Source organism: Heteronotia binoei, chromosome 3 (genome assembly GCF_032191835.1).
Source record: "Heteronotia binoei isolate CCM8104 ecotype False Entrance Well chromosome 3, APGP_CSIRO_Hbin_v1, whole genome shotgun sequence".
Taxonomy (NCBI): Eukaryota; Metazoa; Chordata; class Lepidosauria; order Squamata; family Gekkonidae; genus Heteronotia; species Heteronotia binoei.
Window position 1 is genome coordinate 172,443,221 of NC_083225.1, and position 12,266 is coordinate 172,455,486.

General features: G+C 44.1%; 1 protein-coding gene across 2 annotated transcripts in view; it reads right to left on the bottom strand.

Annotated features, from left to right (window-relative positions):
• Positions 1–269: 269 nt before the first annotated feature.
• Positions 270–12,266, bottom strand: part of CNTN5 (contactin 5) — an 897,557-nt gene continuing 885,560 nt past the window's right edge. For both annotated transcript variants that reach the window (XM_060234908.1, XM_060234909.1), the window contains 4 exons: positions 10,960–11,146; positions 9,029–9,141; positions 5,999–6,164; positions 270–684 (listed from right to left, as the gene is read on the bottom strand). In XM_060234908.1, the coding sequence (XP_060090891.1) occupies positions 581–684; positions 5,999–6,164; positions 9,029–9,141; positions 10,960–11,146 (570 nt within the window). In that variant the 3' untranslated portion in view covers positions 270–580. The remainder of the gene's footprint in view (positions 685–5,998; positions 6,165–9,028; positions 9,142–10,959; positions 11,147–12,266) is intronic.

A 12,266-nucleotide genomic window follows, 5' to 3' on the forward strand; every position in this document is an offset into this window, starting at 1 on the left:
TTTCTACAGTGATTTAGAAAAAGGGTCACCTGACAGCTTTTGCCATGCTGTGACAGTTTGTGAGGGGGGTGGTGGAAACCTAACTGTATGAAAAGAGGGAATGGGGCAGCGGGGAGAAAACTCACCAGACTCTAAGTATTTATCAAATGTTGTTCTCAAAATAAAATCCGTAACAAGTCAAAAAAACTAGATGTACTGTACCAGACGTCACGGTTTAAACTACTAATGATACAAGACTGGTGTCTGCTAATAGAAACATATTAGAAAAGTAAATTTGACAGAAATTTAATTCGCTTACAAAAGTTCATTTCATACAATCTGCATATTTTTGGCTGGGCAATAAACATCTCCTCCCCCAAAGAGGACATTCAGAAAAAAAGGAGGAGAAGAAACCTGATCAAGTGTTTTAGCATTTATTCTTCCCCCTCCCTCGACGTTCCTGTGGCACCGCGTCCATTTCCATATGCTTCTGAGAGGTCACTCTTTGCCATTTTCTCCCTCTGGGGACGCAGAGCTCTCTCTCCGTTGGCGTTGGTGGGGTAAAGCAATCAAACAGATGAAAGAAAAAGGTCCACAGTTTTCACCATGAGGTCGATGGAACCATCAGTACTAATAGAAATGTTACAGTTGACGAGGATGTGGAGAAAGCTTGTAGGCTTGATTGAGAACTTGTGACTTTTCCACCTGAGACAAACAAAACAAAGGTGAACAGAAACAAGGCGCTGAGCTCATCATACATTGCAGTAGTCCAGAGGTCTCCTATCTTGCTTAGCCAAGGTCATTGTTGCAATTTTAAGAATAGGTAGTGGGAGCTGCCATAAAATGGCTACTATGGGAAGTACAGACCACCATGAAATAGATGCCACGAGGGGCAAGGATCACAAAAATACGGGGAGGTTCCAATCGCATCTTTTCATGATACAGGTAGTTGTTTCTGAATGAGTATTCCCTACAGACAAAAGGTGATGCCTCTTGTGAATGCATGAAGTTGCCTTGTACTTAATCAGACCCTTGGTCCATTAAAGTTAGTATTATTTACTCAGACTGGCAGCGGCTCTCCAAGGTCTCAAGCTGAGGCCTTTCACATCACCTACTGCCAGATGGAGATGCCGAGGATTGAACTGGGGACCTTCTGCATGTCAAGCAGATGCTCTACCACTGAGTCACAGGCTCTCTCCCCCTCTTTAGGCTTTTTAGAAGCACTTCCTAGTCAAATAAGGGAAAACTAAAATTGGTTCTCTGACTTGGGGAAGGGATACTTTGTGGAAAAACAAATGGTCCTCAGCAAACATATTGGGGGGGTATCACAGGAATCTGTTGAGAATCACTGCTAACACAGTGATTCTTAATGATTACTAACATGTCTTGAAAAATCAAGCTGCCATATTGGGTGTATCTACAGCTTTAATCACATCAGGGAAGGGGCACCCTGGGCACCCGTCTCCCTCTTCCAATATACACACAGAGCATTATACCAAAGGAGGGAGGAAGTAAAGACACACCAGAAGAAAGCAGCCCATACTAAAGGAGCATGCAACGCTGCCCCATGCCAACATTGTAGTATCAATGTCTTTAACTTCCTCTACTCTCTGCTGTACAAATTTTGCAGAGGTGTTGGGTCAAATTTTCAAGCCTTATGGAGCTCTTCCATTGGCTTCGGGGTGTATTTGATGCACTCCATAAACCATTGGCCCATCATGGCTCAGTCAGTGTCTCTGGCATCCAATTGGCTGACTCCCCTGCCCCCACCTACTGCAGGGCTGGGAATGTTGAACAAACCATTAAAACCATCTTAACTCAGAGAAAGACACATCTCCAACTTTTCTCTGTGCCCTCTCTGTTGTAAAGTGACTAGACGGCAAGACCTGGCCCCACTGAGGCCATGGGTCTTTCCTGTCACTCCCTCTCTCCCTTCTCCCCTCAGCCTTGCCCCTAGCCAGAAGCTGTTGCTAGGCAACCAACTTCTGTCAGTAAAGGGAGAGGACACAGGTGAATAGTCCACTCTCCAAAGCAGTTTTTTTCTCCAGGATGGGAAGAGAGATCTGTTGTCTGGAATTCAGTTGTGATCTCAAGAGATCTTCAGGCTCCATCTGGAGGCTGGCTACCCTAGGCCTGGCAGCAACCTCTGGGTGACGATGCCACAAGGCTGGCATGACTTAACCAGGTTTAGCTGCTTGTTCCTGTTCAGCAGCAGCCCACTATTATAGCTACTGTGACTTGGCAGTTGCCAACTCCAGGTTGGCAAATTCCTGGAGATTTGAGGGGTGGAGCCTGGAAAAGGTGAGTTTGAAAAGGGGTGGAATCTCAGGTACAGTGTCACAGCACCCTCCAATGCCATAGACAGCAGCCCCATTTCTTCCTGGAGAACCATTGTTGCCAATCTCCAGGTGAGGGCTGGAGATCACTCAAAATTACAACTGCTCTCCAAATGACAGACATCAGTTCTCCTGGAGGTGTGTGTGTGGGAAAGTGAATGCCTTCACTTTGGTGGGAGGGAAGGCAGCAAGGGTGGGGGGCATTTGTCCAGAGCCTCTTTCTAGAGCCCGCCGTATTTCCCCCCACAATCAGCCTTATTCCTAGTTAAACATGTATTTTACGACCAATTAAATTCAACCTTTAGAATTTATAATTTGCCTAAATTTTGATATAAAAATAAAATGAGTAGATCTAAAAGAAGATTGGATTTTTCTGGCAATTCATAGTGAGGATAGTAAATTATGCTTAGAAGAAATGGCTGTTTGCCACTCTTTTGGCAAAGTAGCTCAATATACTTAGACCGATTTCATATTTATCCATAGGGCAAGGAATACTATCCTAATTATGAATCAACATTTACTTTTACTCTCAGGGCTTTTTTTGTAGCAGGAACTCCTCTGCTTAATAGGCTACACCCCCCCTGATATAATCAGTCCTCCAAGAGCTCACAGTAGCCCTGTAAGAAGAGCCCTATAAGCAGTGCTGGATTAAACCCTGTGGAGGCCCCTAGGCAGTCAAAATCTTGCCCCCCTCACAAATTATCTCAGAGTCGGAGCACCCGCCCCACTACCCATGGCCCCCCCTGCAGACTGCAGGCACCTCCTCAAAAGCCCCTTTGACAAAGCTGCAGGGGAGAGGCAGAGAGAGGCAAACCCGGCAACAACGCCAGCAGCAGCTGCACCAGGCAAGTTGAGCAAAGAGCAGCTCAGCTGCTGGCTGCACATGCAGGCTGGGAGGGCTGAACCAGGGGAATAACTGGGGGGAGGGAGCTGGTCCAGGGCCCCTAAAGGCATGGGGGCCCATAGGCCGGTGCCTACTTGGCCTAATTGTTAATCTGGCCCTGCCTGTAAGATTTTGGAGAATTGGCTGCATCAGGGGGGGTGTAGCCTAATATACAAAGGAGTTCCTGCTACGAAAAAAAGCCCTGCTCTCAGTAATATTCATTGCATGCACTGATCGCTCTGAGAAGATCACTGATTACTGGGTACTCTACAAACATAGAAAAACATGAAGGCAAACCCGCAAAATGTCTAAGGAAAACAAGGGCACCAGACAAGAGCAACAAAGATGACTGTTGCCACTCTTCAACCATTTTTCAGAGACAATATCTACCACTACCTCTGCAACAGCTAATCTAGCCCTGAAAATCAAAATGGGAGAATAATCTGAGGCAATCTTATATGTCACAGTGCCTACAATCATAGAGGCCAGTATAGCTATTTTTCTGAGTGAGAGCTTCGCTTCTGTAAGGAAAATTTTGCACAGTGTCGGGATTAGCAAATTTGCAACACTTCAGTGATTGTAGAGTTAACTTTGTTTTTGTTAGTCAACAGGAAGTCACATGTGTTTACTGTAACCTGTTAGCTAAAGAGAAGGCCCTCGAAAGTCTGTAGAAGGTCTAAGTTAAATGACCTGCAATTAAGTGTTGTGACTGGAAATCAATGCATTGGCTATTCTGCATTGTATGGTTCCTCTTCCTCCCTTTGCCTAAGTCTGGAGAAGAGAAACCATTCCTAGGTTTGTTCTCTAACTGTAAAGATGTAGGAAGTTAGTGTCTGTTATTTTTCTTCTCAGTTTACCCTTCCCTTGTAGTTCTAAGTAAAGCAATGATATTCTTTTAAACACACACATGTTCTCTGCATATTCTTTGCTGCACTACTTTCTAACTGCTAAATAATATTTTTCTCTAAGAATATCCAACACACAGGCATGTCCATCGTTTGGTGAATCAAGCCATGACTTACGTATGTGAAACACCAGTCATTGTTATGTCAAGCCAAATCAATGCTTTTTAGAAGTTGTAGTTACATTAGGGCTGCTGGGCAGGGAGATTCCTGGACATTTTGGGGATGGAGTCAGAGCAGGACAGGGTTTAGGGAGGGGAGGGACCTTGGTATAATGCCAGAGTCAGCCTACCTTCTAAAGCAGCCATTACAGCCATCACCTGGAGACTGTCAACTCTAAGTTACATACAAATGTATGAAAGGCCATTTGGGATCCAGCCAGTGGTCCATCTAGTCTAGCATCGTCTTTCAAACAGTGGCCAGCAATTTACACTGCAGGACCAATGAACAGGAAATAGAAGCCAAGGCCTTCCCATGAACATCATGTTATTAGAGAGCCAGTTTGGTGTAGTGGTTAAGTGTGCAGACTCTTATCTGGGAGAACCGGGTTTGATTCCCCACCCCTCCACTTGCAGCTGCTGGAATGGCCTTGGGTCAACCATAGCCCTGGCAGAGGTTGTCCTTGAAAGGGCAGCTGCTGTGAGAGCCCTCTCAGCCCCACCCACCTCACAGGGTGTCTGTTCTGGGGGGGAGAAGATAAATGAGATTGTAAGCTGCTCTGAGTCTTTGATTCAGAGAAAAGGGCAGGGTATAAACCTGCAGTCTTCCTCTTCTTAGAAACCAAGTGACATGCATGGGTAAACATTTTTAAATCTGATTGCTTGAAACCAGCAAACCAAAAAACTATTTAGAGTCTCAGGTTTCTGCTGGGAAGACTGAAATACAGAGCATCACTGCCCCAGACAGTTCCAACAATGTGCTGTGGCTAACAGCCACTGATGGACCTTTGTTCCATATTTTTATGCAATCTCCTCTTGAAGCTGGCTATGCTTGTAGCGACCACCATCTCCTGTGGCAGTGAATTCCACATATTAATTACCCTTTGGGTGAAGAAGTACTTCCTTTTATCCATTCCAACCTGACTGCTCAGCAATTTCATTGAATGCCCACGATAGTATGCCCATATAGATTGAATGCCCATATAGTAGTATAATCTGATGTGTATCCTGAACAATTGATATATCCATAAGACTTGTAGTTAACCAACAAGTATGTTTTATACCTAATCCTTCTGAGTAACTAAGTTAGAGAATGCTTTAAAGAAAGGAGCCCCAAAGAGGGAAGCTTGAGTATGAGAGAATTGCCTGTTCTTACCCCAAACATCATAGACCTGAGAACTCTTTTAAATATATTTTGGTGCTGGATTTGCGCACCCAGAATACTGGCATATAAGTTTGGGGCTATGTCATCTGTCTATAAATAACAGTTAAGTTTCATTTGCTTCAGAGTTTGCTTTGTTGATTTATCTAAATAAACTTCTCCATTCACCTGCTTCTCCATTCACCTGAGAAGTCCACTTGAGTGATAACTAGAGCAAAACCTTACAGTTTGTAGCGATGTTATCAGCAGGGCTTTTTTTAGTAGAAAAAGCCCAGCAGGAACTCATTTGCATATTAGGTCACACCCCCTGGCATCACCATTGTCTCACACCAGGTTTTTGTGGAAAAAGCTCAGCAGGAATTCATTTGCATATTAGGCCCCACCCCCGATGCCAAGCCAGCTGGAACTGCGTTCCTGCTAAAAAAAAAAAAAAAAAGCACCCCGCATATCATACAGGAATCATCAATAAGGATTCATACACAATTCAGTGTTATTTCCTTGCCTGGGGTTATAATAGCAGCAGTTTTGACATGCGACATGAGCGTGGTCCTACTTTGGATATTCACAGTTGGCATTACCTGAAAAGGACGGTACCCTGATCTGGGAACTCGTTCCATCTCCTCCTTCGCTGACTGCACGGACTTCTATGATGTAGACACCTACATCAGGCAGAAGCACCACTGCAGAGGTCTTCTGCGTTTCGATGACTTCACTGTTGCTGTGACCTTCTTGTCTATATAGGACCTGTGGATGACATAAATAGCCACAGAACATTTAATTCCATGTAAATTCACTAACAGTTAAAGCCTGGAAAAGGAGCCAGATGACTTGCTTAAGTTTATAAAGTACCTAGTTTACTAAAACATTAGGAAAGGTTACTTTGGATAAAAGAAATCAAAGGATACATTGTAGCCATTAAGTACATGCTATCAGTTACACGGCTAACAGAGGAATAGCAACTCTTCTCTGACCTTGTTGAAACAAAGAGCCATAAACTTGTGAATAAATGCATGCAAGAGCAAAGCAATTTCTAGAGAGAAGATACTGACTGACCAATGGGAAGGTCACAAGTCACTAAATTCATATAAACAACTCCCACAAATTTCCCGCCTTGACTAAGCACAACCGCTACCGGCTATGGGCCAGACAGTGTAACATCCTGCTAACTAGCAATAGTATTTAACTGCATAATGACGGAAACTCCAACAACGTGTATTTGAAAACATGAATCTGTAAAGTCTGAAAAATGTATATATGTATACATATGCACCTGCATATATATGCAATGTGCCTACTTAATCTATACGTTTGTTGTGGGCTGATTTCAAATGACTCTAGTGGGTTAAGACTGAACCATTCCCTAAACCGCCTCTAATTTAAGAAGCCAGATGCTACAGGCACAGATTGCCGAATATCCCCAACATAATAATAACAAATCTCCGTATTTGCACTTCTGCTCCATAAAGAAAATATTAATTTTAATGGCATTTATGATGCCTCATGCTTCTGCATTTCCTTAAATCCTACCACAAATACTGTCAAATTGAAGCGTTAGTGCAGATTTTGCTGCAGTCTGTGCCTATTAATAGTCAGATGGGCTGGTGCTAATGGCGTCAGGTGGCATATTTTATCCAGTTTATAATCCCCGGTTGACAATTACTATTTCCAAAACTGACTAAGGGATAAGGGCATTTAATTCTCTCGCAGTCTTTTTTTCCTTAAAAGTTATTGCTTTTGTTTGAACTTCATGTTTAAAACAGTAATGAAAGCATTTTGCAATGGGATTGAGGGGTGGGGGGAAGCTGAGGCATTCAGCCCTCTAAGCTCTTGTGTAGAGCTCTGGTTTCTTGCTAGGAAATGGGCATCCTTCACATGTCGCTAGCTACAGCAATATGGAACTCACTTCCTGCCATTGCAATCCTACAGAGATGGGACTTCAAATAATGGACATGACCATACGAGTTAATCAGATAGATCCACATGATTGGCTCTACTCAGCCTCATTCAGTTGCATCACTTGCAGATGTCAAGAGTGTGTCTTGCCTTGAATTGAGTGGGAGAAAAGTTATGCCTTTTTTGAGTCCTGCTTGGCTTGTTATCTTTATGTTCTTACACACTAGCCTGTTGTGTCTGCAACACATCAAGTATCCATTTCAACCCTGGGAAGGGACACAGAATGGCTCCAAGGCCATCCAATGTTATCTGACTCCCAGAGACTTTCACGGTTTCATTTCTTCATGTTTTTTTTTTGGGGGGGGGGGAGGCTTGGAATGTTTAAGGGGGAATGCTATTGGTAGATTAGGAGTAAGGTTTTGTTATGACAGTTATAACTCAAGAAGCATTTTAAGGTGGATACTGAGCTGATATAATTTAGTACTCCTTCCGGTGATATCAGGAGAGAATGGCATATGCAAATGAGTTATGCAAATGAGTTATGCTAATGAGCTCTGGCATCTCTTTTTCTACAAAATGACCCCTGGTTATACCCTCCTCTTCTCCCCACTCAAAGCAGCTGACAACTTTTCTCCCCTTGTCTCATTTTATCCTTACAACAATAACTTTATGAGGTATACGAGGCTGAGACACAGTGGACTGGTCCACGTTCATCACTGAGTAAGACCAAGGTCTCCCGGATCTTAGTCTGACTATTTGATCGTGACACAGTAGTAGCTCTTAGCAATAGTCCTTGTGCAGCACAACTGTGGTATATAAAAGATGAGAGAAGCTGGCAGGCTAACACTTGGTTCTAGCGACTGTAAAAAAGAAAACAAATTATGCCATTGGACTGAAGAAGGGCTGCCAAGCCCTGGTGGAGGCAGGAAATCCTTTCTCCCAGTCCCTGTTTCCTGCCACCTCACTGAATGATAGTGGAAGGAAAATAAACAAAAAAGCTGTCTGGCCAATGTTGTGATATCACTTCTGGGGAAAACCTGGAAACGATGTCAGTCTTCTCTAGGAAATGCTGGAAATTTTATGATTACCATATTGTTTCCAGTGATTCCTAGAGAAAACTGATGTCATTTCTGCTCCCCCCCCCCAAGGCAACTCTACATTGAAGCAAGGTCCTGCCTGCACAAGTTACAATCTATCAAGTCAAATTCAGCTGCTCCTCCTCTTCCTGGTTTTGCAGTTTCATAATGCCCACAAAAAAACCCCAGGAAATTTATTGAGAGAGACACATGGTGGTGGTAAACTGTGTTTATTTGGTGGATCACAAGTTATGCAGCCCTGTGCCAGTTCCTTAAATCACACGCTACATAAAGCTTCTGGCCTCAAGTTTCATTAAGTAATTTGCAACATTTTAAACTAGGTACCACAGAGTATGGAAAACAGGAAGCTATACTGACTACACAAGTATTCTGTCCTCCCCAGCAAACAGCTGATCTGCATGATTGCCCATTTGTTTGAAAGGATTATATGGGTATAATTCCAGCTACTGCCCATACACACAAATATATATTTGGATCAGGACCTGTGAATTTGGTTACTGTAATTAACAATACAAAAATAGTGTTAGTTTACAACAGTGTAAGAAAGAAAGATGAAATAAAGGCAAGTGAAAGAACATAGTGCTCCAGGGGCTAAGAAGGTAAACATGACATACTGACCTTGTATCCCATGACATCTGATTCATTCTCTAGAGGCCTAACAGGTTCCCATCCCAGAGAGATGTGAGAGCCATCTTGTATCCACATAATATTGCTTGGTGCTTGACTAGGAGCTGAAAGTAGATAAAAGAAGAAGAAGAAGATGATGATAAAGCAAACAAATCAGTCTAAAGCTGCAGGTGGGGGAGAGAGCGGGCAGAGCCACCTGGCTCTTCCAAGTGAGTGTGTGAGAGAGGAAGACAGAGAGCGCAGTAAAGAGTTTACTAGAAACCGCTTATGGGCTGGAGGAAAACTTCACCCCCTGAACTGCTGTACTCTGTACTTTCATTTTCCTATGTTAGTCTGAAGAAGTTGGTTGAAATACAGCAGACTGCTACATCCAGCAACTCCCACAAGCAAATTGCCCTAGGAGATCACAGAAGTGTGGGCTTACGAACTGTTTATTTTGGGGGCTTTGTGCGTGTCTGTGTGTTCACTCTCATTTAGTGGAAGTGCAACTGCTGGGGAACCCTTTGAAGGCAAAAAAGAGGATGAGGAAATGAACTGTACTGCAGGGGAACTGCACTGCAGTATTTTTATTGAGTGATTGATTTGGAATGGACAAGTCTCCTGGCTCCACCCCCAAAGTCCCCAGATATTTCCTGAGTTGAACCTGGCAACCCTAATCAGGAAGAAGGTGGGGGATCATCTCCATTGCCTTTCCCAGGGCTGAAATGTCCAAATATATGGAGAAAATTAATTAAAGGGAAGCAAGCACAAGTATGGGATTGCATTATTCCTCAGCTGGAATGTCCAAATATATGGAGAAAATTAATTAAAGGGAAGCAAGCACAAGTATGGAATTGCATTATTCCTCAGCTGGACTGTTCAAATATGGAAGTTTTTTTTTTAAAAAAAGAAAACAAAATATTTTCAGCTTCCTAAGCAGCGGCACTCATGTTCCAAAATAATTTTTAAAAGATGAGTGGACAATCATGACAGTGGCCTGCTACCAGGGAGGAGGCAGTCTAGTTTGCATTGGGTGTGAAAGGAAAACAAGGCTAACAGTAGTAGGAAAACACTATGCAGGCCCATAGCTACAGTGGGGCCTGGGCGGGGCCAGGCCCATCCTTTCACCCCCCCCCTTCCAACTGTATGGCCCCTCCACTGAAGGGCCCCCAATCTGCCCCCTTTGTTCACTGCCATTCTGAACAAGTAGTAGTATTGTTGCAGGTATTTTTGCCTTTTTTTCTCTCCCCTTCCCTAACACACCTTGCTGAGCAAAGGAGGGGGGGGAGAGTCAAGACGTCTCTGTCTGTCTGAGAGAGGGGCACATAAGAAACGGGTGAGGGGACCAGAGCTGCTAAGATTGCCCAGGTGAAGGGGGGTTAGCATGTGGAACTCAAGGCAGCTTACAGTGCCAAGAACCCTGGGCTGCCAAACTGGGTGCCCCCCAGCCCCCCCAAGCAACTGTAGGCCCCACCAAACATGAAATCCTAGCTACAGCCCTGCTGCTAGGCCCCACCAAGAAGATCTGTTCTGTATTTGCTGCTGTAGGCCCCACCAAACATGAAATCCTAGCAACAGCCCTGCTGCCATGTCTGGGATCTCCATTACGAATGCAAATTGACAAGCACGTCAGCAACAAGTGCGAATTGACAAGCACATCCCTCGTGTGAAAACAGCCTAAGAGCGGCATTTAATATTAATTAATTCCCTGCCGCCCCACCGTGTCAAAAATACTTCGTCTTGTTTCCCAGAAAGCTAGCCCATCAGCTCCTGCGAATGTCAAATGATTCTTCATCACCTTTCACAAATACAGAACAGATCTTCTGAACTGAGATCAGAAACTGAAACAACGCAGTAGCTTTGCTTTACATTGGATATGGAAGGAAATGCTGGAACTGAAGGCCCTCGCAGAACTATGCGGGAACACAAAATCGAGAACTTACGTGATTTCTTGGTGGCTGCACGGGCTGTGTTGCTAGCTGGTCCATACCCTGCCGCATTGAACGCCCTGACTCTCATGTGATATAAGGTGTTGCCTTCAAGCCCTGTCAGAATGATGGATGATTCATTTCCTTCTGTACGGACTTTTTCGGCTGCTTCTTCTTGCTCCATATCTTTCCAGTAACCAACCTGCCAATGAAAAACTGCATGAGCCATTGACTAGTACATCCACGAGGCTCCTTTTTAAAAGAACAATTGCTATTATTCCTGATTCGTATAGCTTTCCACACACACATACCCCACAGACAAAGAGCTTTGTCATTTGTCACCACTGAGATCAAGTAAACTTGAGAAATAGCCATTGATTCTTGAGCAGAAAATAAATGGTGCATAGTTGTCCACTTTTGGAAAGGAAGAGAAGAAAGTGAGATAATTGACAACATAAGGACATAAGAGAAGCCATGTTGGATCAGGCCAATGGCCCATCCACTTCAACACTGTGTCACACAGTGGCCAAAACCCAGGTGCCATCAGGAGATCCACCAGCAGGTCTGCTGTCTCAGCCTTCCTTCCCCCAGTTTCCGTTTTGTCTCACTGGGACCTCCAGTTGCTTACCCTATTATTTGTTGGATTCATTGGACTTGGTGCTGCCAGGGAACCATGAAAAAGTACCATACTCAAGGCTTCAATGAAGCAAAGCTGGGGTTAGGTGCGGCAACAGAATTACAAAGTTACATGGAATCAGCAATCAGTTCTAAAACTAATAAGCAATGTTTATTAAAAGAAACACATGCTGGAGAGCACAGGTAAGAGATAGCTTTAGCTATAGATTACCTATTCTAGCTCTCCAGATGGCGTTGGATGCCAGATGAATGTCCAGCCTCTATGGTGCAAGAGATGGAGAGATCATGAACCTTCTTTGCGTGCGTCGAGAGAGAGGTGTGAGAGAGTAGAAATAGAGTAGCATTCTACTCCAAAGAAAGGGATCAAATAGTAGGAAGGAAAGGATATGTTGTATGTCCTGACCTTCCTGTCTAAACTGGTGCCATCTCTCAAGTTTGAGACAGGAGACAGCACAAAGTCCTCCACTTCCAACATTATTCACCATCTACTTGAGAGATACTTTACCTCCTGGGGTTCAGGGCCTATATGAAAACTAGGATTGCCAAATCCCCAGGTGGGGCCAGGGGATCCCCCAATTTGGAGGCCCTCCCCCCACTTCAGGGTCATCAGAAAGCAGGGGGGGAATGTCTTCTGGGCACTCCATTATTCCCTATGGAGAACCATTCCCATAGGGAATAATGGAAAA